The sequence below is a fragment of the Amblyomma americanum genome, chromosome 9, assembly GCF_052857255.1.
Source record: "Amblyomma americanum isolate KBUSLIRL-KWMA chromosome 9, ASM5285725v1, whole genome shotgun sequence".
Taxonomy (NCBI): domain Eukaryota; kingdom Metazoa; phylum Arthropoda; class Arachnida; order Ixodida; family Ixodidae; genus Amblyomma; species Amblyomma americanum.
Window position 1 is genome coordinate 107171655 of NC_135505.1, and position 22883 is coordinate 107194537.

Below are 22883 nucleotides of genomic sequence, written 5' to 3' on the forward strand. Positions count from 1 at the left end.
TGGGAGACATGGCAACAGACCTCCATAAAATCGCTCCGCAGCTTGCAGCTGGCTCACAATCTCGCCTCAGCCTTCGCAGCGAGCTGACGCAAGTGAGCTGCGCTACTGCGCTAGTTCGCCTCGGGTAGCGTGAATAGAAAGTTTGTAGGCGCGGCGATCGAATTGACGCTGAACAGGTTCTTCTTTTAACTATTCCTGGGGAGAATACTTGCGTGCCTCAATTGGTTCCCAGTTAAGCCCTAGTCGGAGCTCCAAAACGCAAAAACTTCGGGTCCTCCACTTCTAAGTGGCCCGCTGTCACTCGACGCCGCGTTCACTCACCCCGGAGCTGGTACGGTGTTTTCCGATTTTCGAATCGGAAAAAGCCGCGCCCAGCCGCGCCAATGCTGCCCTCATCACCTATGAGCTGCCTCCAACGCTGGAACAACTTCGCTAGGTGAGTGGACTTTCGCATAGCGTCGTTTGTTCGCAGCTTCGCTACCGCGGGCGCGATCGAACCGCGCGCGCCTACCAAGTCATCCTTTGTTTTTCTATATTTTTTTCTTTGCGGTTCGTATTAGGCAGGCACCTTGACGTCGCCGAGTGTTCTTGTCCAAAAGGCGTATGATTACGTATTCGTTGCCGGCGAGGCGTACGTTACATAACCGCACGGCCTCGAATTTGAACCATAGTTCGGTCCAACATCGCATATCTTCCCTCGGCGGCACAGTTTTTAGCAAACGCGCGAGGTGTGAAAAAGTGCATGCCTATACTCCACCGCGAATTGCGCTAATCGTTCAATATCGCACGGCGCGCTATGCACAGCGATGGCACCCTGCAATGCACACATATATATACCGACATGCCGCTACACTGCATTACGACACTGTACACTGACCGCCACCGCGCACGCCGCATCGCTCGATGTTGAACTTTTGAGAAACGTGGAAAGCCACCTGCTGGGAGATTTCGAAACCACAGCTGACACGACTCGGAGTGCATTCTAACGGCCTCTTCTTTCTGTCGAACACGTATTCGCGTTCGGTGACGTTACACCGTAGCCGAACGTTGATACGTTGGTTAAGCTGTGACATCAGCCTCTCGAGAATCGATCGCCCTCGCGTCTCGCCACTGCAGCGGCGACGGTATATCTGCGCAGCAGTTTCGCCGACCGCTGGGCGCGGTGGCACCGAAATGTCAGTCGAATGATGCCCGCGGTTATAAAATGCCGGAATCTTCGCGCCGGCTCGCCTTCGAGCGTCGGGAAAGCCATGATGGCCGCCTCTCTCTACCGGCTCGTGCCGCACGCACGCGGGCTGTGAAGCTGTCATTACGTTGCAGTACATAACCCAGTTCTAGGCCGAGCCGCGCCGAAGTCGGGCTTTTCGCGGGCTCTGCAGTGGAACGGGCGCAGCTCAGCACAGGGAAAAACGGGACTGTCAGATTTCTCTCGCCTGGCGAATATAAAGTAACCCTCGCAGTCTCGCCGGTCCGGCCGCAACCGGTTCCTCCGCGGCCGCTGCTCCGGCGGTGTTGGAGAGAAGCCGCCGCGTGTGACAGTTTCGGTTTCGAAGCTGCGGACGGGCAGCATGCGAGAAAGAATAGAAAATGAGAGAGAGGACATTGTGTGAGGCGGCAGGAAGCTGGGGAAACGTGGCGCGCGGTTAGACGTCCGTTCGTGCTTCGCCTTTATAAATGCCATCTCCATACTCTTTGTTTTTTTCCGTCCGTTTCGAATCGAGTTCGCTTTGCTCTACTGCGGCGTGCATTTGCTCTCTCTCTTTCTCTCGTCCTCTCGGGTTCTTTCGTGAGACCGCAGCCATCAGCATGGAGGGCCATCATTGCGTCGGGGGAAAATGTCACCCGTGACATCACTGGGAGCTGCGCTTCTCCTTACGTCTCGAAGCGCGGCGGCGAAGCCGAAACTTTTTATTATTGTTTTTCCTCTTGCTTACGTTTTTGCTCGTCCGATGCTAGCGTGGTAAGCCTAAATGCGCCTGTTAATACGTTGGCGTTGCGTTTCTCGGTTAATTGCCTCCTCATAATTGCGTGCGTGCGTGCATGCATGGGCCCGTCATCGGAGCTATAGATTAACGCGCGTGTCGTAGCTGCGTCCTTGGAAACGCCTGCGCTTCGGAACACGTTCCCACCTAACTTTTTTTCCCACTAAGTAATCAACAGCGGGCACATGTGACGTTGCTGTCTACTTGTGCAACGCACACTCAGCAAAGAATATCTGTGTGTGTGTGTGTGTGTGTGTGTGTGTGTGTATATATATATATATATATATATATATATATATATATATATATATATATATATATATATATATATATATATATATATATATATATAAAAGGAAAACGCATTTACGGCGTCTGTCTGGTGGGAGAATTTCTAAAGGCGCAGATTGACATGTGCGGTGGCCGCTTTGTAGCGTTATTAAATGGCAACAGCGCAAGGACAGATGTGTGTTACGAATAAAAATAAAGTGAAATAAACAATCGCCTGCTGCGGGCGCTAGATCTGTGCAATAATAATTAATGCACGCCGGCGTGAATAAACATGTGGCTTGCTCCGCTGCGTTCGTCTCGGCTCTTGATTTCTGTGGCGTATATCCTTTATTGAAGCTGCGCGCTACATTCTAGATGCTTCATTCACTTAAGAGGGGATGTGGCTTCGAAATCCCCCCCACCCACTCGCACGGAAATTTGCTCTTTTTCATATGCTTTGTCGGATTGCCCAATAACTTTGAAAGCCTTGTTTTTTCATGCTGTCCTGAAATTTCACAGCTGAAATCGACCGTGAAGTATATTTAAAATCTGTTTAAAATTGTTTCTCAAACCGCGCAGCATTTCGGGAAAACACCCGGACAATGAGCATTTTTCTCAGTTACGACGTTTTGCATGCCTAATATACACTCACCATGCGAAGCAGATTTTTTTCAATTAAGATTGTTTTATGTATTTTGACCCCATTTGTGTTGTTCCTCTCCTAGGACCATATTACAGGTCAAGATATTTTGTTTTTCACATTAGTGAATTTATAAATTCTTGTATAAAATTTTCTTCTCACTCTGAATTCCAGTGGACACTGCATCGCAATACAAATATAACCAAAATTTGTGCTTTGGAAAAAAAAAGAATTTAAGGATGCCTTGACCTGTAGCATGCCAGTAGGAACACAAAGATTGTTGAACCAGCCTACTGCTACCTTTTCTCAAGATTCAGAGGAAATATATATATTAGAACAAAAATTTTCTGGAGATACAACAGCGACACTTTGTGAGAGTAGTCATAAAAAAATATTTCTAATATGCTATAAAAACTTTACTTAAATATACCAGGAAATTTTTTTTAATGCTGAAAGCCACATCCCCTCTTAAGCTACCACTGCCTTACTGCATTAGTTCACAACAAATTAGTGTGCAAGAATTTTAGGCTTTTGACTGTTATGCAACTTACACAGAAATTTGCTAGGAGGTACGCTCTTCTTCATATATTTAATGGGATTGCCCAGCAACTTTGAAATCCCATGTAGCTAAACATAGTGCAAAACAATCATATTGCAATTAGACCAGGACTGCGGAACTAAGACTTTGGGCATAAGGGTCTGCTGTATGTAATGCCTCTACCATATGTTAAAGTTCCATTCTTATATTTAATATTTCATGATAATATTTTTATGTTCTATGTCATTTCAATTACTTTTTGATACTTTGATGCCTGTGCCAAGCATCATGCATGAGAAATGTGTATGATTTCTCTGGGCGTATGATTTCTATGATTTCTCTGGATTGACTGCTCTCAAGTTTTCTTGCTAACAACGAATTACAACAACTGTCAGAAGCATCCATCATAATAACTTTGTTGTTATAAACTGAAGAGCTTCAGGCTTTCTTTCCACAGCTCCTCAGAGCTTTTCCTTGTAAAAGGTATATAATGAACTACAAATCCCCGTTGGACTGTATCTTGTGCTTCTACCAAGCTTGCTTCTCAGACAGCAAACGCTACAATATATTTAGTTTATGCTATACAAGCTACAAAAGTATGGCAAATCATTGCCATTTGAGCAGTCATCTAACCACCTCATTTTTTTATGCTTTAAATATAGTTTTTTATAGCAGTCTTCATTTCAGTGGACTTGACACTTCTCGAGCTGATGTGTAATGAAAACTGCATGCATTGTAAGCCATACTGGTTCCAAAACTTGTCCCGTTTTTTTTTTAATTTCCTTTCTACTTTCTTTTTTTTCCTCTCACTTTTTTTTACAGAGTGAGCTAAAGCCCAAGCAGGACCTAGTTGGTGAGAGCAGCTAGGCCCCATTTAGAAGCGACACATCCGCCACTCGTCCAGCCTGCACAAACAGAAGCAGTAAACCCACGGCCGCTGCGCAACGCTTGAAGGTACCAAGGTTGCTCGTCTCCTGTTTGTGGTGCAGCCGAAGTCAGCTGGCAAAGAAGCCACTGACAACCCTAGTGCTGCTTGCGTAAGTGTTCCTGGCTCTCGGCCGAGCAGGAACCCAACAGAATCTCACGGGCGGTGAAACCGTCCAAAGCTCCACTGTCGTGTGCCAGGGACGTGCGCCGACACCTCACCTAACTGGTCCTCGGGCTGAACTGTCTTAGGCCTTGTTGTTGGTGAAGTGACTGCATCCCGAAGACTCCCACGATGACTATCACATACTCACTCAATGTTTCCGAGGCTCGCTTGTGCGGCTTTGCCAAGTTGCTGCTGCGTTGGCGTGGCAGCATCTACAAGCTCCTCTACCGGGAGATGATCATCTTCTGCACCCTCTACTTCAGCCTGAGTGCCCTCTACCGGCATATACTCAATGAAGACCAGAAAATGTGAGTGGCCTGGCAACATCTGTCGATTTTATGTTTTCCTTCAAGTTTGCGCACTTATTCATGACAGCGTTGCCACCTGCACCCAAGGAATTGAGATTACAAATGCACAAGTGGGATTTCTCACTTATCTTATTCCTCAGAGAAGTATTACCCTTGCAATGGAGTGGAATGCGAAAAGCTGATATGACAAGTCGTTCACAGTGCTTTTCTCTAGGCAGACCTGCACCTGGCCTCTGATAAGAGTTTAGATCGGATTGTAATCCATTGCTTTACATTCAAACATCATCATAGGTTATACGGTTGGATACAGTCAAAGTACTGACTATATAGTGTACTCAACTGTCTTTTCTTTAGGCTCAGGTTACCACTATGGTCATAATTTTCTCCTATTGTTTTGCTGTCTTCCATGCAGCGTCTTCGAAAGCCTGGCCAAGTACTGCGAAAAGTTCACAGACCTCATCCCACTGTCTTTTGTCCTCGGCTTCTATGTGTCCATCGTCGTCGGCCGGTGGTGGCAGCAGTACATGAGTGTGCCCTGGCCTGACAAGTAAGTAGCGCATTTTCGCAACAACCAGTCTAAGAATGATTCAGCATGTATGAATGGCCACTTTTCTTTATCACCATGGTGACATCACGCATTGTCATTACCTGTATAGTAAACTTTTCGCACATGCTGCTGCCCTTGCCCTGTGCATTGTGGCGCAGTGTTGATGATGGGAGGTTAGAAGAAGCACATGGCTGTATGCGAGACAAAACAGCTTGTGTTTAAACAGGCTCATCATAGCAACTCTCCTTTCTTGCTCTTTAGGATGTAGCAAGAACCCACAGTTTTAGACCACAGGATAGGGGATATACGGCTTAAGGCAGGATTCCCATGAACTGGCATATTCACACCACTGCATTATAAACAGATCTGTGGATGACTGTCTAGCCTTCTGTAAAAGTAGTTTGAACATGCTCAGACATGGCTTTTTATTCTTGGACAACAGAGGCCTGCGAAATTATGCAGCAAAGCCTGTTATACAGACCCATCCCAGATTGGTTCTATGGCACAAACTGACAACACCGAGTCGTGGGACAGTTATGTGCCATCACGTGACGATGCGCTCGTTGCGGTTGTTGTGGTAGCCCTGAGGCACTAGCAAAAGACAGCCAGCAGCACAGTGACTGCTTTCTCTGAATTTAGCATGTTATGCAGCAAAGCATAAACACCTGCCATTTTTCAACATAAAGTTACTTACTGCTCATTAGTGGGGAGCCACTGCAGCATTTTTAAAGGAGTATAGACAGCTAACTTTTGGGTGCGCATTTTCTTGTTTGTAATGATGCATAAGGCACTATTATACATGGATTACCACCTGGTATTCTCCTACGACCACTAAATAATTTATAATCGCAATTCTTTCTCGTGCTGTTTCTGTTTTGATTTCAGGAGCCAAATGAGGACTGTGACGTCAACGTGTGCTTACATATCATGTGAGACATGAAAAAACTGCAGTATAATCACTGCTTCCACATTTGTTGTCATTCCAGCTCTTGAGCAAGGCTGGCTTCAGCACTGCAGTAAATTAAAACAATGAAGCAGCAATTATATGGACGTTTTTCCATGCCTCACGTGACACAAAGCACTCTTTGACGTCACAGCCATCGTTTGGCTGTTGAAACCATAACCGAAACAGAATGACAGAGAAAATTCGATTATAAATTATTTAGCGGTCGTAAGCGAATATCACATGGTGATTCATGCATAGCAGTGCCTTCCGCATCACTGTATAGAAGAAAACATGCCACCAAAATTAAGTGTCTACACTCCTTTAAGTCCTAGGTTTACAGCTCATATTACAAGCACAAAAGGAACGGTGAAGAAATGGCTGACTAATTACTGACCTTTCTCTAACTACCCTAGACCTGGCGTGCTCGCCAAAACCAGATCTTTTTGCTGAAAGAGCAATACTCCTTAATGGGAACAATGCCAAGACGACAGAGTCAGCTTAGAGCGGGAACACAATTGGCAGCTGCTTGTCTCACGTGCCTGCCGAGAGGCGAAGGGCAGTGTCAATGATTCCGAGCAACGGCTGCGCACACGTCGCATTGCCAGCAGACAGACGAGTCACGGAAAAATCTGGCGCTCGGTACCAAGAAACCAAAAAGGAAGATGGGAGTAGGTGGTGTGCTATAAATGCTGGGCAGAGAAGGATTGGCAATGAGTGTGGTATCTAAATCTGTCTGGCTGTCACGCGGGTCGTGTCTGTCGCGTTTGATCTGATTGAGCAGCTGTGCTTACTATAGCTGCTCTTTGGCCGAGGAGCTCTACTGGTTTGTGATTTCTACTGTCAAACAAACTTCTATCTCATTCACGCATACCTGCATGTCTTAATTTTGAGAGCCGAGTTAATTTGTATTCCTCAATCCGGCGACTGCTGCGACTAGAGACAGAAATTTTGAAATGTTTTATTGGTCACATTTTGGTGAGGCTGCTTTTTAATGCCACACGTCAATGTATGTGGGGTTTCAGCCCCCATGGTGCAACAATATATTAGGCTGGTTTTAGTTTCTTATTCCTGAAGATGGTCATGTTCAAGATGTTCAAGCAAATAGTTGGCATAGCACCTTGACTTAAGTTGTAATTTCTGTTATGATCGAAAGTGAATAAGGCATCACGGAAGGTATGTGAGTCTTTGCAGCTGCAAGAATTCTTAAGACGCTGCTTTCCTGAGCCTTACCATATCTTCATCCCATCTGAGAGTCGCCTATTGTCGCTTGTGCCAAAATTTGCGCCATTCCGGGAAAAAAGTGTAAATGCTTCCACTTAGGACACAGGCTCGCTCATGTTTGATTTTCACATAGAGAAAGCATTTGGCAGCAAGCCTCAATTGCTTTGTTTGTGGAAGTAGTACTTGCCTTTTTCCAGTCGGATAAATATGGCCCCCAAGCACGGTGCCATCTGTGGCAACGGTGACCTGAAGAATAAGAATTTCGTATAGTGTTCAACAGTGGCAATACAGAGGACTTGCAAGCACTAGTTGTGCATGACAGCTAGCAGATGGCATTACCAGTATTTTTCCTAGAAAGGCCTGTAGCGTTTGTCACAGAAAATTGCAGTACCCAAATTTTTTTCTTACAAAGTAGGTAGGTGTTGCACTCGAACAAGATAATAATCATAATTTACCACAAAATGCATCTTTGTGAAATTGCAGTGCTAGCTAGTGAGCAGTTCACAATCAGCATGTACAGACATACACCTTGTTGGTTCCTAGCAGAAGAATGCAGAAGATAATTAGCTCTTTAGTGAAAGGATGTGTGTAAAGGCCATGAATTCAGTGCTGCTTGCTCCGTCACTGAGCGTACACCATTAAGTCCCAGACACATCTCACTGTTTCTGTGCTAATATCATCAGAACGTGTGGTATGCAGCGTCCTTACAGCAGCACTCACATGATGTGCACCCCTCCCCTACTGTCTGCTGTTGTTGCAGGGCGGTGATGGCCATAGCAGCGTACGTCAATGGCACTGATGAGCGTGGCCGCATAATCCGGCGCACTTTGGCTCGCTACCTGTCCCTGTTGTCAGCGCTCACTTTCCAAGGCATCAGCACGGCCGTCAAGAAACGCTTCCCAACGCTTGACCACATGGAGGAAGCCGGTAAGCTGACGTGATGTGACATTAAATGATTGTGACAAAAACTGTTGTGAAAAATTCCCAGTGTTTCCAAAGTGGGAACTTTCAAGTATTTTGGCCCTGGCAAGTCAATCTTTAGGAAGTCCCCAGCTAGCTATGCCCCCTTAACCTGGATAAGCATGCAGTTGAAAGTTGCATATCCGAATCATTTAAACAGTGTTTTTCACATTTTACATTGTTATTTCCATCAAATTTAAACTACATTTATATTTATTAAAAGTTTCTTGTTACAGGTACGAAAATGACAAGAAGAACGGAAAACGAACACATTGATGTTTTGCTCTACTTCAAGCAGAAATTTGTTGCATGGCTTGGTGACAACGCAAGATAATTCTGAGTGCTTCACATTTTTTAAACACAGAGTGCAGTTCTCACAAAACATAGGAAGTTTAAGTAGATGGCACAAGCTGTCTGTTGTTTGGGTGTTGCACAACTATAAATTAAATTCAGCCTTTCTGCTAATTGTTTCCCATGAAGTTTAAGCCTGTGCTTAGTAATGTTACAGCGGTTGAAGAAGTGAATAAGAGGTGAAGGGGTTATATACGTTGATTTCGAGTGTGGAACCTGCTTTAAAACATTCTGCACTGAGAAATACATTAATTCAGATAGCCAGCACATGTGCTGTGCACTGACCATATCATCACCAAGGCTACTTTGCGTGTGCTCCCTCTCCCAGTGAAGATTAATTTTGATGCTGCCTGCCTTACCAAAATAGATACATCCTGTGAAAATACAAGGTTTGGTAAAAAATGACTTGCATGCAAGATGCTAACATGCTTCAAGAAGTGTGCCCTACAGCAGTTTAACAGAGTTTAACCTCAAGTCTACGAGTCCTAAAGGTACCTGAATAAGCCCATTTCCTTGCGTGCCATTCAGATCCCCAATATCGTGGGACTGAATCTAGACAATATCCTGGAACCTATTCCGAGTGCGCGAAAAAAAAATCCACTCTTTTTGTTTGCTTTTTGTGTTGCTGAAATCATCTTTCAAGGGGTAGCATTTCTTTGCCACTCCGAATTTTCATATTCCAGTTGATCACTAAGCACCAAAACTTATATCTGCACCAGTTATCATTTCAAAATACAGCTTTCGGGGGTAACTAGTTTGTGCAGATTTGGTCATGCCAATCAATCTCTACTGGCGGTACAATCTCTATTGGTGGTGAAGGAACAACCCTTACAATATAAAACGGAATGCAGTTGGCGTTCTCGAAAATTCGCAGTTCCAATGAAAAAGCTGCTCGCATTTAACAGCAGGAATTTTGAGGTATAGCTAAGTTTTGATAGTGTGAGAAGCTTGCTTGCTCTATATGAGTGTTACTATATTTAGATCTACTGCGCTATTTTAGGGCCTTTGTCTTTGTGTTTGGAGAGTCTCGCAACAGCAGTAATGCTGATCTACATGCTGCGTGTGCACGGGCCATGAAATGCGAGAGCGGCATTGTGCTGCAGCAACGAACCAGAAAATGCAATGCGTCATGTGCCAGGTGCTGCTACTTATGCATAATATGACAAGAGCAGTTGTGTATACGCAGTAGTTTGTCCACATATGAAGGACTGTAATCTCCGAAGATCAGGTCTTTAACAAAGTGCCTTTCAAGGTGATGAAGAATTCAGACATCATCAAAACCAGAGGCATTCGTTTAAAGGAAAAATAGTTTAAATTTCAAGTACCTGTCACATCTCACCACAAATTCTTACGCTGTACAGGTGGTGACTGTTTTCTGACATACAAGCTGGTTGGCTAAGCCTTGTTAGCTATTTGCAGGAAGTAGCAATAGTGAAAGTATTAAAAATAAAAGTAATTTTGTGGTTTGGAAAAGTTTGCGCAGAGTGACGCATGTTGAATGATACGCAACATATGAAAAGCATCCAAGTGATGACAAAGAACCTTTACTGGCGTCAACATGCATGGCTAACGCGGCTGCTCTGTATGGTTACCGAGGCAGCTGGTATGCATTTCACAAACTTTAAGAACAGGCACTAAGGTTTTCTGTTTGCGTCACCATTGTCATCACCCACTGACTAAGTGAGTTATGTCCCCAATGAGACAAAGATCTTGACCATTTATCTCCAGTTATGCCTGCCTTAACCGGTTCGCAATCACCTCCCATAAATTTTCTGGTCTCATCAGTATACACCTTGAAATAAAAAAACTCACATGGTAGTTACGAGTAAATAACGCTAATTTTTTTCACTGTTAGCTGGCATGGTTGAAGGGAGGAATTTCTGAAAGTGAGATTTAGATCGTGGGCATTTCTTTATTCAGCGGAAGGATAACTGTCTTGTGATCACTGAATTTTTTACTTGCATCTTCAGTGTCTCTGACTAATTCTTTGTTCTAGAAGACATGATCAGCTCAGGTGTTTCTAGATGTGCTGACAGCTCGTGCAAGTGTCCCCACTGCAGCAGTGTTTTGGGAGCCATATATAGAAAGGATGAATTTGCAAGCTTCCAGAAGGCCGGTTAAGAGCTAATAACAACTAATGCTGTAAAATCTATATTAAACAGATGTCCCGAGAGTGCAGGGGATTAGAAGTTGGGAATTAACAACAGCCCATTATACCTTAAATATGCATTTCCTGTCCTGGTACCTGATATGAAGCACCTAGAGCCTCTTAGGCGTGTTACACTTCATACCGCAGTCTATTTCTTACCTTTAAGGTAGGTGCCTTGGATGTTTTTACAGATTCATTAACTATGGTTCAATGATGCTCTGGTTTATTCCAGCACCTCGTGAAGCTTTTTCTTGTTTCACTTCAAACATGGTTCAAACCTGCCGCTTTGGAACCTTTCACAGGCCTGATGACCAAGGAGGAGCGCCGCGTGTATGACTCGATCCCGGTAGCCCACGGCAAGTGGTGGGTGCCAGCGCAGTGGTTCGTCGCACTGGCCGTCCGCGCTCGCAAGGAGGGACGCATCAAGGACGACATCCTTCTCAAGCACCTTCTCCAGGTGCGGCCCCCTTAGCGTGCTGCTGGCTGTGAAACGGATATAAAAATGAACAAAAAACGAAAACTCTTTACGCTGCCGCCGCCACCCGCTAACACAGGCCTCTACAGGGGCCGTTCTCCCCGCCCGGACCTGGCAGGGTCTCCTCGCCCTCTTCTTCTCCCCGCCCCAGCAGAGCCAGCGTTGGTTTCACGTGTGCCCCCCGCCTGCCTCTTTGTCCACCACAGCTTGCCTCCTTCCCGATGATCGGCTGACTGAAGAGGTTGCTCCTCTGCGGGGGCTGTGAAAGAGAAAGAGAGGAGGAGACGAGAGAGAGAGAGAGCGGTGTAAGCAACACTTGGCTGGTGGTCTTCCCAGGGTTCTTGAGCGGCCGATGTCCCCCCTCAACCCCGGGAGTGGACCTCTGTGGTTCTTGGCCGACAGTGCTTCCCGGCAGGGCGTCGGGCCGCCGACGGGAAGACTGTGGCTGGTGATGGGTCTGTGGCACTGCGGAAGCGCTCCCTGGCATGAACCCTGCTGGCTGCCGGTCACTATGTAGCGCATGTGTAGTCATCTCAGGCCAGAATAAGCGCGGCTGTGACAATTCAAGAACATCTTGATAGCAAAAGTCACTGCAGCAAACCTCACCCTTACACATCTAAATTCCACATCTTGCTGGCATGAGAGCTTTAGGTTTTCAAAATTAAAATCTTGTTGAGACATAGAGAGATCCAGGCGGAGAAGTTATTTTTATGTTATTAATCAGGGGCTTCTGACTCTAGTGCAAACTTGCTTCTAGCCTGGGCTTTCTGGCATAGATTCAGGGCTTTCGTGCTTGCACCAAACTTAGCAGGGATACAATTGGTTATAGCTTTTTGCTTTTAATGACAGGAGATCAAGTGCACTCACCATGACTTGCCACAGTATACCGCACTGAAATTTGTTTATTTATTGCCTTGAACATTTGTTTGCATGGTTACTTATTTAGGTGATCGCTATTTACCGTTACGGAGGAGAAGCACATAGGAACAACTCTGCAGAGATACATTTCTGGGTGTTTGAACAAAAAGTTGTAATAAGGTGAACAAAAAAAGGAGTGGCAAGATAACTATAAATGAATCAATATACTTATAGTGACTAGTTTATGAAAGATTCACTTTCTTTGGAAGAAGGCAATAGGCAGCCAGCAGTAGTCCTTCCCAGGGTGCGCCCTGCAAGTGCCCGGACTGCCGTCCCCTGGCCACGCAGCACTCCAGCTGGCGGGCGGTCTTTTCCCTCTGAAGTGACCGTCCCCTTCCCAGTGGCGCGGCAGTTGCTGACTTTTTCCTTCCTCTTCTTCTTCTCCCTTGCGCATAGGAGATGCACGAGTTCCGCGGCTGCTGTGGCATGCTGTACAGCTACGACTGGATCAGCATCCCCCTGGTGTACACACAAGTGGTAACACTGGCCATCTACACCTACTTCCTGGCCACCGTCATGGGCCGCCAGTACCTGAAGTCGTCCTCGGGAGAAGAGATTGACCTCTACATTCCCGTCTTCACCATCCTGCAGTTCTTCTTCTACATGGGCTGGCTCAAGGTGAGCCACCCCACGTCCCGCTACAAAGGTTACTGCAAAAAAAATGTACCACAAGGGAAAACTTTAGTTAGTTCAACTCTGGGTGCAGGCACTAATTGACAAGCTTACTGCACAGATGCCACACAGAAGCGTATACTAGTGCAACCTCATTCTCCCCCTTGTGTACATGTAAAAGATATGCAAGGACCCTTTGAATAAAACTGGAGGTGTACAACGAGGTATAGGATTAATAGCAACCATAGAAATTCAGTCAGTCAAAGGACCAGATTTGTATTTGTAAAGGGACTTGACAATGGACCAGATTCATGTCACCTATCAGATAGAGATTGCGCAGAATATAACCAACCCTGTATGTAGCAAACCTTCATAGATTACGGGAAAGCACTTGACTCTGTATAAACCTCAGCAGTCATGCAGGTATTGCGAAACATGATGTAGAAGAGGCATATGTAAATATGCTGAAAAATGTCTATAGCAGCCGCACAGTGAGCATAGTCCTCCACAGGGAAAGTGATAAATTTACAATCAGCTAGGGTTTAAGGCGTTGAGACAAGGTTGCTCCAGTACTATTCAGCGTGCATTTACAGGAGGTTTTCAGAGAACTGGATAGGGGCCAGTTGGGAATAAAAGTTAATCGATAATTCTTTAGTAATCCCCGATTTTCTGATGACATTGGTCAGCCCTTCATGCAGTGGACATAGGCTGATTATGATGATGACAAGTCACAAGGAATTTGTGGTGCTAGTCCTATGTTGTGGCAAAGGACCGATTGTGCAAATAGTCGATCGTGAATGTGAATTGTACTGACTTTACCAATGCAGGAAAAAGAGCAACCCGAGAAGTGTTGCATCAGTTTGTGTCACGAAGTTGTCCATGCATCTTACAGGTACATGACGTACTCTCCTGAAATATACAGCATGGCTCACACACAATAGGCTGCACATACCTATGCTGCTCCATCATTGTCGGGCCAATAAATTTGCAAAGTCCCACTGTAGTAGAACAGATTCATGTGCCCTAGCAACTTACCAAGGATCCCATGGTTGAAGGAGCCAAAGGGTTCATAGACCACCCTCCAACAGTGACTGGGCTATATATTCCAATTTCATGAAACACGTTTTGGCTGTGAGGAAATTTTTTTTCCACACGTTTTATATTTGTAAATTTTTGTGGCTATAGCAGAGTCAGTTCACACAGCCCGGGTGTGCCCTTTCATGAAAAAGACCACAATTAACTACAGACAAACCAACTTGAGCGGGAGTGGGCTATAACTGCACTTATGTTGTAAAAACAGAGAAATTGAAAAGGAAAGGTCACAGTTCACGACACTATACATCATAAACTGTACAGACCCATGCGGAATGCCTTGAGCTAATATTCTAATTACTCCTTTGACCACAGGCTATAACCTTTGCTCCGCAGACAGCTCATTGTAGAACTTGGCTCTGTTACAGGTAGCGGAGCAACTCATCAACCCTTTTGGTGAAGACGACGATGATTTCGAGCTGAACTGGTGCCTTGACAGAAACCTCCAGGTACGAGATGGCCCTCCTCCTGTAATTGTGTTTTCCGCTTTGCGGGAACTCTGAAACAGTTTTTTGAGGGCTGCATCATGTACGTTGCCACCAGAACAAATGCACAAATGAGATTTCATCACAGTAAAACATCAGAACAGTGCAATGATGATTGCACGTAGACAATTCACTATGCCAGTTTGATGGGACAAAAGCGATCTCAATGATTATGCTTTCTCGTTAATGCATGTGGCCAACCCAGCTGTTTGTGCTCTTGTGGCATTCCAATCGATACCTGTCGATCGATTCCAATCAAACAGTGCCGCTGCTTGTGATGTCACGTTATGTCACATGACCAGTCTCGTCACACTACGGTCACGTGAGCCGGGCAGTTTATGTGATGTGTTGTGCAAACGCTCGGCAAAGCCGCTCACGCCACGAACGAGGCACTAACCACTCTGCTGTATAAGAAATAACATGGAGAGGTGTGCTAAGCACTGGTTTTTTTTGCCAATGAAACACATTAGAATATACGATGCGCACATGCCACAGCACAGAACTGCATCGCTTCACAAGTAATTTCGGTATTTTAATGTATTTCATCAGTAAACACAATTTGTGTTCGAGTGAAAACATGCCTATATTTCCTCTGCACCTTTATCTGTATTAGGGAACTTGTCTAGGTTTTGTCGCATCTGTGTGCGTGTGTGTTAGCAACCACTGCGCATTTCAAAGCCACATTCTAGTTATCTGTAGGAATGATCATCTGTCCTTGAAAGTGCTAATTAGTGCCACTCCTGATGGCACTAAGTAGTTAAGTAGCGTTAGGTAGTGTGTACAGCGTAATCAAAGTAGGCAGTATGCAGCTGACCCATTCACACTGGAAACTGCTAGAGAGTTGCAAACAACAGACTGTATTTGGTGAGCAATAGCTGCGGGTGTGGTGGGAAGCACAGTAGAACTGCAAGATAGGATAGCGCTGAATTCCTTCAGAGACAGTAGTGCATGCCTTTTGTGGATTGGCAGAGGCTGATGAATAAATGGGAGGAGAGAGGATATCCTTTTGCAGTGGGGCAATAGCAAGCGCCAATATGCACGAGTGATGTTTTCCATCAACCAGTCAACTCTGTGGTCTCAATAGCCAACTTTAGGCATTCTTGAAAGTTTTCATATTATTATTAGGTTAATCCATTACTCTGAACTACCTGAACTGTATGGCTGTTTTAGTTACTTTTAAATTTTTCTTGGCTTAGTTTCCACCTGTACCTTAGTTTATTTGCTGCACCATCTGATTGCACCGTTTGTCGGCTGCTTGCAGGTCTCATTCCAAATTGTGGACGACATGCATCAGCGCCACCCTCGGCTGGTGCGCGACATCTACTGGGATGAGGCTGAGCCACAGCTGCCCTACACCAAGTCATCAGTGAACCTGCGCACCCAGCCACACCTGGGATCAGCCATGACCCTCGAGTGAGTCACCATCTGTGCATGTCACAAGTTCGTACGGAAGTGCACTTGGTCAGCCATAGGACTAAAATGTATTTTGGGTGTTTCTTTTTTTGTCTAATAGACTAGCAGCAATTGGTCTATTCTCTGTTACTTTCTGCCCTTTTGTCTTCTCATGTTTCCAGTTTTTTCTAACTGGCAACACTCCGTTTCTTGTTCTTTTTTTTACATCGCACTAAAATGCTAGCCTTTGCTTACGGGTCTGAACAGTGCCCGAGTTACATCTGCGTATCAGTGATAGATGGCTAAAAGAAGGAAAAAAGGCATCACGACATCATCGTGGTCACCTTCTCCCCATCACAGTGTGGATCCCGAGGAGTCTGAGTTCGTGCCCATGGAGACCATCCTGGAAGAAGACCATGATGAGCACAAGTACACGAGCCCACCAACATCACCGCCCAATGCAGCAGACATCCCGCAAGTGCCTGGCCCGCTTAATTCCCACCTGTACCACGTGCCATTGCACCTGCAGCAGCCATCTGACTATGCACCACCGTCGACCATTTCGGGACACCTGCTTGACAGCCCAATTGCCTCGTGAGTAGTTGGCATGGATAACCAGACGCTGTTATAGCTTGCTAAGATGGCAGCTAGCATTTCAACAGCGAAAGCTGGACATATTCGCATAGCTCAAGTCTCTCCAAAACAACAGTGCATGTTTTGAGAACAGGGCAAGTACTGTACTATACTATAATAGTTCTGTTTTTATATTCACTGCCCTTCATCACTGGCTGAAGCAGTGCCATGCCATCGCAGTCACATTGGTTGGAGCAATAAGAAATAACAAATGCAAGACGTGGCATCTATTCAGGCAAACTTTGCCCTTTCCTATTGGCTCAAGACCAGTGATAGTGTGAGTGTGGCATTCCTTAAGCCGATGACAAACAAGTGGGGGAATACAAAAATAGAAATGAATTGGTCTTAGAATCATTATATTTATATTATACTGACCCAATGTTGCAATGTCCAATGCTAAAATGGACAGCCCGCTCGTACATACTGCTGACTCTTGATGAATGGCCCCTTGATGGACGGCGTCCGTAGGAAGTTGTTTCTGCAGTCAAAAGCGAGTAATCACATGGCCTGCATCTTCAAGGTAATACAGCATGACCTCAGGGCATTACCACAATGTTCAAACACCCTGGTGCTCAAGTAGAAATTGTGAGCTAGAGCTTCACAAGTGCTAAGTAACCATGCATATGACCATTTTAGTATGCGCTTATAGTAAGCAGCTCGCACAATATCTTGGCAACAAAAAAGCAAACATCTAGCTTAAAATGCCAGGACTTTTTTTTTATAAAACTAAGCCAATCACCTTGCTTACCTATTCTGATCAGGAAACTGAATGTATGTGCAAAATGATGTTGCATTCAGTACTAGTTTAATAAAATGAAGCACCATAACGTGAAACATGTTTTGATCAAGAACATAATGTATTGGTGTTTGTTATTGTTGTAATAAAATAAAACACACTTGCACCAAACACTTGGAAGTTTCGAGGAAAACTGCTTGGCTTTAAACAAGTTCATGTGTGCATGTTTTTAATCGGGGCTGTTGCAGTCTTGATTTCCTCACACAAATTATGATACCACTTCTTATTACTCCTGCGGAAGCTTTTTCATCTAAGACAATGAAAAAGTGACATTACAAGGGCTTGTGCGGGACTTGGCTAGTGTGCTGTGTAAATAGCTTTTATTATTCAATCAAAATCAATGTTCCTGACAGCTGTCATTGCACTGAAAATGTAGCACAAGCCTCTTCCAACATTTGCTCTGATGCCACATGACAGGACATGATTAATATATTTCCAGATTCAGTTAGAATGCCATTACATTCCGAAAAGTATTCAGGCACAAAACATCCCGGGGACAAAATATTTTCGAAAGCATATCTATGGGACATCCTGGGGATAAAGCCATGTCTGTTTCCACGTTAACATTGCCTGTCTTTCTCAATTTGCAGGACTCGAAACACCTCGGACAACACCACGCAGACAGGCTTTCGGATCTTGAGCACAGGCAGCCGCCTTCTTAACCTCATCATTGGCAGCAGCAACGAGAATCTACCGCAGACACCAAAAGCGAAAGAGCACCCACTCGTGCCACATTTCATCTCACGGCAGCAGTGCAGCCGTCGCACCGCACGGACTGTGTCGCTCTGCGAGGGCCTCGACCACCGCAGCCACGAATTTGTGGCTGAAGAACGCCGGTCGCTGCTCCCTGGAGATGATAACAAACCGAACATCAAAGAATCAGTGCCAACATCTGTCATTGTTGACCTGTCCTCACCGCCAGCAACTATCGAGGAAGTCAAGCAGCCCGAAGAAGTGCAGCAGCAGGACAAGAAGGCGGAAGAGAGTGCAGAGCCTTCACCGTACGAGCCAAACACCTCAACTGAGAGCTTGGCTCCGAACAGCCAGTGCAGTGCGGACAGCTACACACAGCTGTTGCCATCGTAATGTGCGAGCGGCAGCCTTAACCAGCACATTTCTTCAGCAGGCTTGCTGTTATGTTCAAGGGCAAGAATATAAAGGCACCGTATTGCTGGTACCTGTGAGTTTAAAATATTGTGACTGTTTCAAAACTACTGTTGCAGCATTTATGCAATTGCAGGTGCTACCAATACGGTACCTACAGTTTCAGACTTTTGAAGCTGTTTGGCGTCCTTAAACCAGCTTAAACAAAATGCTGCCATGGTCTGCTTACTACAAGCCCTGCAGTACCATATCAAGAGCATGCCGGGAAGCACCGAAGTCCCACTCTATCACTGTACAAGCTTGGCTGCCTGGCCTCTTTAAAGTCTGACCATAGCGCAGCAATGAAGCTCGGCTGATTTGCATCCTTGTGGAGATATGCTTGCGAAACGTCCAGTGAAATATGCCGACAAGCGTGTTACACAGGCAAAGGTCACACTGGTGATGTTTAAAGTGATGCAATGGACTGCAGGAATGTAAAGTGGCACGAAATTTGAAGTGACCATCTCAGTATTTGCATGAAGACAGTCAGGCGAATGGTGTTTTCAGGCAAGCTTTTCTGGAGCAAGGGCGAACTTTAAAGAAAACTGCTGCTGACTACTTGCATCTGCTTCTTCAACAATGTATGTGACAAAATGAAGCCAATCAGCAACTTCTAATAGCTTGCGGCTTTTTGTCACTTAACTGAGCCTTTCATCGTGACAAGCGAAGAGACATGCTGGAAGGTCTTGCACATCATATTCGGTGAATCACAGGCAGTGGAGGTAAAAGCCTATGAAAGAAGCTGGGTGTGATGTTTGTGTGAAGCATATTAAGTCATGGCTGAATTTAGACGAGATGAAGCTTCCACAAAGGCTGCTCTGTGCAAAGAAAGTGCCATTAGCACCAGGCTGAAACTTCTGTCTTGCCGAATTTGCAAGCGGCAAATCTTCAACCGCCACCACTTACGTGTGTTGTGCACAGCTGAAGTTCAAACCAGACAGTAAGTGGCATTGTGTACTGCTATTCAGAGACTGATCCCACCGATGCCGTGAAACCTCAACGGAAGGAACTCTTAACAAGCGGGAAGATTTCCTTGCAAGAGCTTGACAAGCACTCATTCAACTGCAAGAAGCAGATCTGATGTATGTTGGCTGTTGGTGATATTTTCCTGTGCGTGACAGCATGTGGTTTTTTGTGCTTATTTAAACTTTGAAAATGTGGTTCGTGTGTATTGTGTATCCCAAAACGTTCCTGTGACTTGATGCCCAGAAGCAATTCATTATTTTCTGGATTTTTTTTTCCCAAATCGGGGCAGTGTTTTTCCTGTCACCATCGGGAGTGTTGTGAGACATTCACTGTCAAGACCGATATCAACTCTCTGCAAGCATCTCAGCCTGCTTTGTGTTAGTGACTCGGTTTTACAAGACTCTTGCGAATGTATCAAGCTCTGTTTCATGGTTTAACAGTTGTGCCGTGTATCTTGCTGGCAAAGTGACCATCTGAACTCGTTCGAGAAAGCTGCAACTCTGATATGTGCAGAGTCTGAGTGAAGAACCTGCCGAGTTATCCAGGTTCTTGACCATCCGGTGTTTCGGACAAATCTAGCTGCCAGGCTGTGCCTGGGTGTGCATGCACTATCTATTCACTTATGCTCTGTATGGCACTGATCTTTTTTAAGAATGCTGTGAGTGCCATGACAGTTGTGCTTCAACTGACGCTTTGTGGTAGACTAAGAGATGCTTACTTTTAAAGGTGATAGCACACTTTGCATCTTGAACTTCTTGAAGGAACTTCGAAGGCGTCGCTGCTGATGCGTGGTCCAGTGGTCCGCACTCAGACTATGGGACAATACTGCCCCAGCAACACTGTGCGGAGACAAGGCTGTTGACGGATGCTTTATAGTCTGCACTCATTAGCAGCTGTCTAGGAGAAGCCCAACGTGCTTCATCCAAAAATGGCTTTTGCAAGAAAACAGCAATACGGCTGAGGTAACTATAGAGTTTGAAGACCCACCCATATAGCCCGCGACGTTTGAGATGCAGAAAGTGAGGGCAAGGCTGTTAACCGAGAAGCGTTAATTTATTTTGGAGCAAGCTGTGTGTAAACACTCTTTCCCCCATCTACAGGGTCTTGGGTGTTTGTCCTTGCTTCTTTTCTCATGTCGGTGGCACCAAACTGTTTGAGAAGAACGACCCGGTGTGAGAGTTGTGGAGCTGTTGTACATTGTTGAACAGAATGCGAGGCGCTGTCTCCAGCAAGTTTTACTTGTGCGAATGAGAGTTCAGTATTGTTCTGGTGCACAACTCTCGAGTGGAACATGGGATTAAAAAGTCATTTTGTTTTTTTGCGCCCGGCTGATAAGATAGGATAGGAGTAACTTTATTAAAATGCCGGCAACCGCCGGTTTATCGCGTCGTGATGTTGGCCAAGCGTCGGCCCGGTGTTATCCCCTATTCTGCACTACCCCGGTTCGGCCCATTTGTGATGGGTCGTGAAGCTTGTGCTTTTCGAGCGCCCAGGTGATGTACTCGGCGTGATGCAAATGGGCCATTTTGCAATGAGGAGCACCGCTGAGTCATATGGAAGAAGTTCTTCACGTGCAATGCATGAAAGAAGAAAAGTGTTTACATTTTTGGAGCAGAACTGTTAAATTGTTTTCCAACACTTGAAGTGACTTTTACAAATCTGTGTTCTCTCTGCAAAGGAGTTCATGTGTGGTGGCATCTCTTTTATTATACGCGACCAATGATAATATGCAGTTTTTGTGCAAGTAGCGCTTTGTGCTGGAATTCTTATTTATTTACATGTTATACTTGTGAATTTTCAGCGCAGTTTCTGTTTCAGTAGCAGTAAACGTCAAGAACTGCTATATGTACGAGCGTCAAGGCAGTTCTGTGAGTGGCATAGGCTGTACAAAAATGACACTATTTTTCCTTGGTGTTGTCAGCTCTCAGTGCCACAGTGTATTGTCTTGGCCCTCACGAATTCCTTGAAACAGATATAAAAACTTGTGTGGGAATTTGATAAACAGATGGACAAAACCCTTCGAAAAACGCCTCACTTCCAGATCCCTAGGCTTTATCAAGGCACCCCCCTTATGTTGTCCACCTTGTCAATGAAAGTTTGTCAGACTTTTGCCGATGGTATAGCTGTAGTTATTATTTGCCTGCGCTCATCCATATTTTTTTTTTTTTAGCAAAGATAAACACACCTTGTCTCATAATAATGGGGAGGATAGAACAAAAATAAACAAGGGAGGTAATATAGCAAAGCCTTCAAAGGCCACAAAACCCACCTAAAATCCCTGGGCAGGTGATAATTCAGTTATCTATGAATGAAAACGTGCCCTGCATGTTTTGTTTCAAACAACGACACCATGCAGGCAGTGGCATCCAGAATTATTTATTGGTGTCCTAAACATCACAGATATCTGCATTTTTGCAGCCATATGGATGCACTAAAATGTAAATTTCAGGCACGCCATCCTTTCTCTCCGTTTTGTGACCTCACGTCATCGCTTCTGTCGCTGTTAGATTTATATATCTCGCATGAAAAAACTGTGAACCTGTGTTGTGCGTTCTCTGTGAGATACAATTTAGTGCCGGTGACTTGTGTTTCTCTCTTGACATCGTAGCCTTTCCTTCTAATTCCAGTTTGAATGTGATCTTTTCACTGCTCGCTTCGGAACTTTTACATCCGGCTTGCTGGGCAATGAAACGAGGGAGGAAAGAATGTCAAGCTTTCTGTGAAAGCATATATGCTGATGCACGGCAGCACTCTTTTTTGTTTGTGCATTCAACTTGGTTGTGTTTAGTACTAAGCGTACCGGCTTGTGTGCTTGTAACTAGTACTACAAAGTTCCATATGAATGTATCTTTCAACACACCTGAGGATACTAGTAGGTCTTAAATTGCAGTGACATTATTTATTTGTATGTTGAATTTGAAGCAAAGGCCGGTCTTACAAATGTACTCATTGGACCACAGGTCTGCTTCACTAGAATGATCATGCTGAAATAAATTTCTCAAACACGTTACCCTCGTTTTAAGTGGTCATGGCAGCTAAGCATATGGGCATGGAGCATCGCAATGGTTTCTAAAATCGGTGCACTCCAGCACTACTAGATTTGATGTCAGTGTTCTTCCAGCAAGAAAAGAAGACTGAGAAAGCATGCTGGCTATGATGACATTTGGATGGCCTGATCTATTCAGATATGAAGTTTCGCTTCTCCACACTTTACAGCTGCAGCACCTTACAATGAGGCTGTTCAAGCAACACCCTCGTAAGGATACTACATAATACACATAACACAATTACCAATATAATTCGTATAGTATGCAGTCCGTACGTTAATACCCCTAAATGTTTTTACGAGTCCTCGACCTTTCTACGAGC

At 45.0% G+C, this 22883-nt stretch overlaps 1 protein-coding gene across 1 annotated transcript; it reads left to right on the top strand.

Moving 5' to 3' along the window:
• The first annotated feature begins 13 nt into the window (after nt 1-13).
• LOC144103999 (bestrophin-4-like) lies at nt 14-22524 on the top strand. The gene is made up of 10 exons (XM_077636767.1): nt 14-436; nt 4253-4828; nt 5241-5375; nt 8303-8469; nt 11305-11459; nt 12792-13013; nt 14468-14548; nt 15846-15997; nt 16337-16570; nt 17996-22524. The coding sequence occupies exons 2-10, from the start codon at nt 4650-4652 to the stop codon at nt 18489-18491; spliced, it is 1821 nt and encodes a 606-aa protein (XP_077492893.1). The 5' UTR covers nt 14-436; nt 4253-4649; the 3' UTR covers nt 18492-22524.
• Nucleotides 22525-22883: the final 359 nt, after the last annotated feature.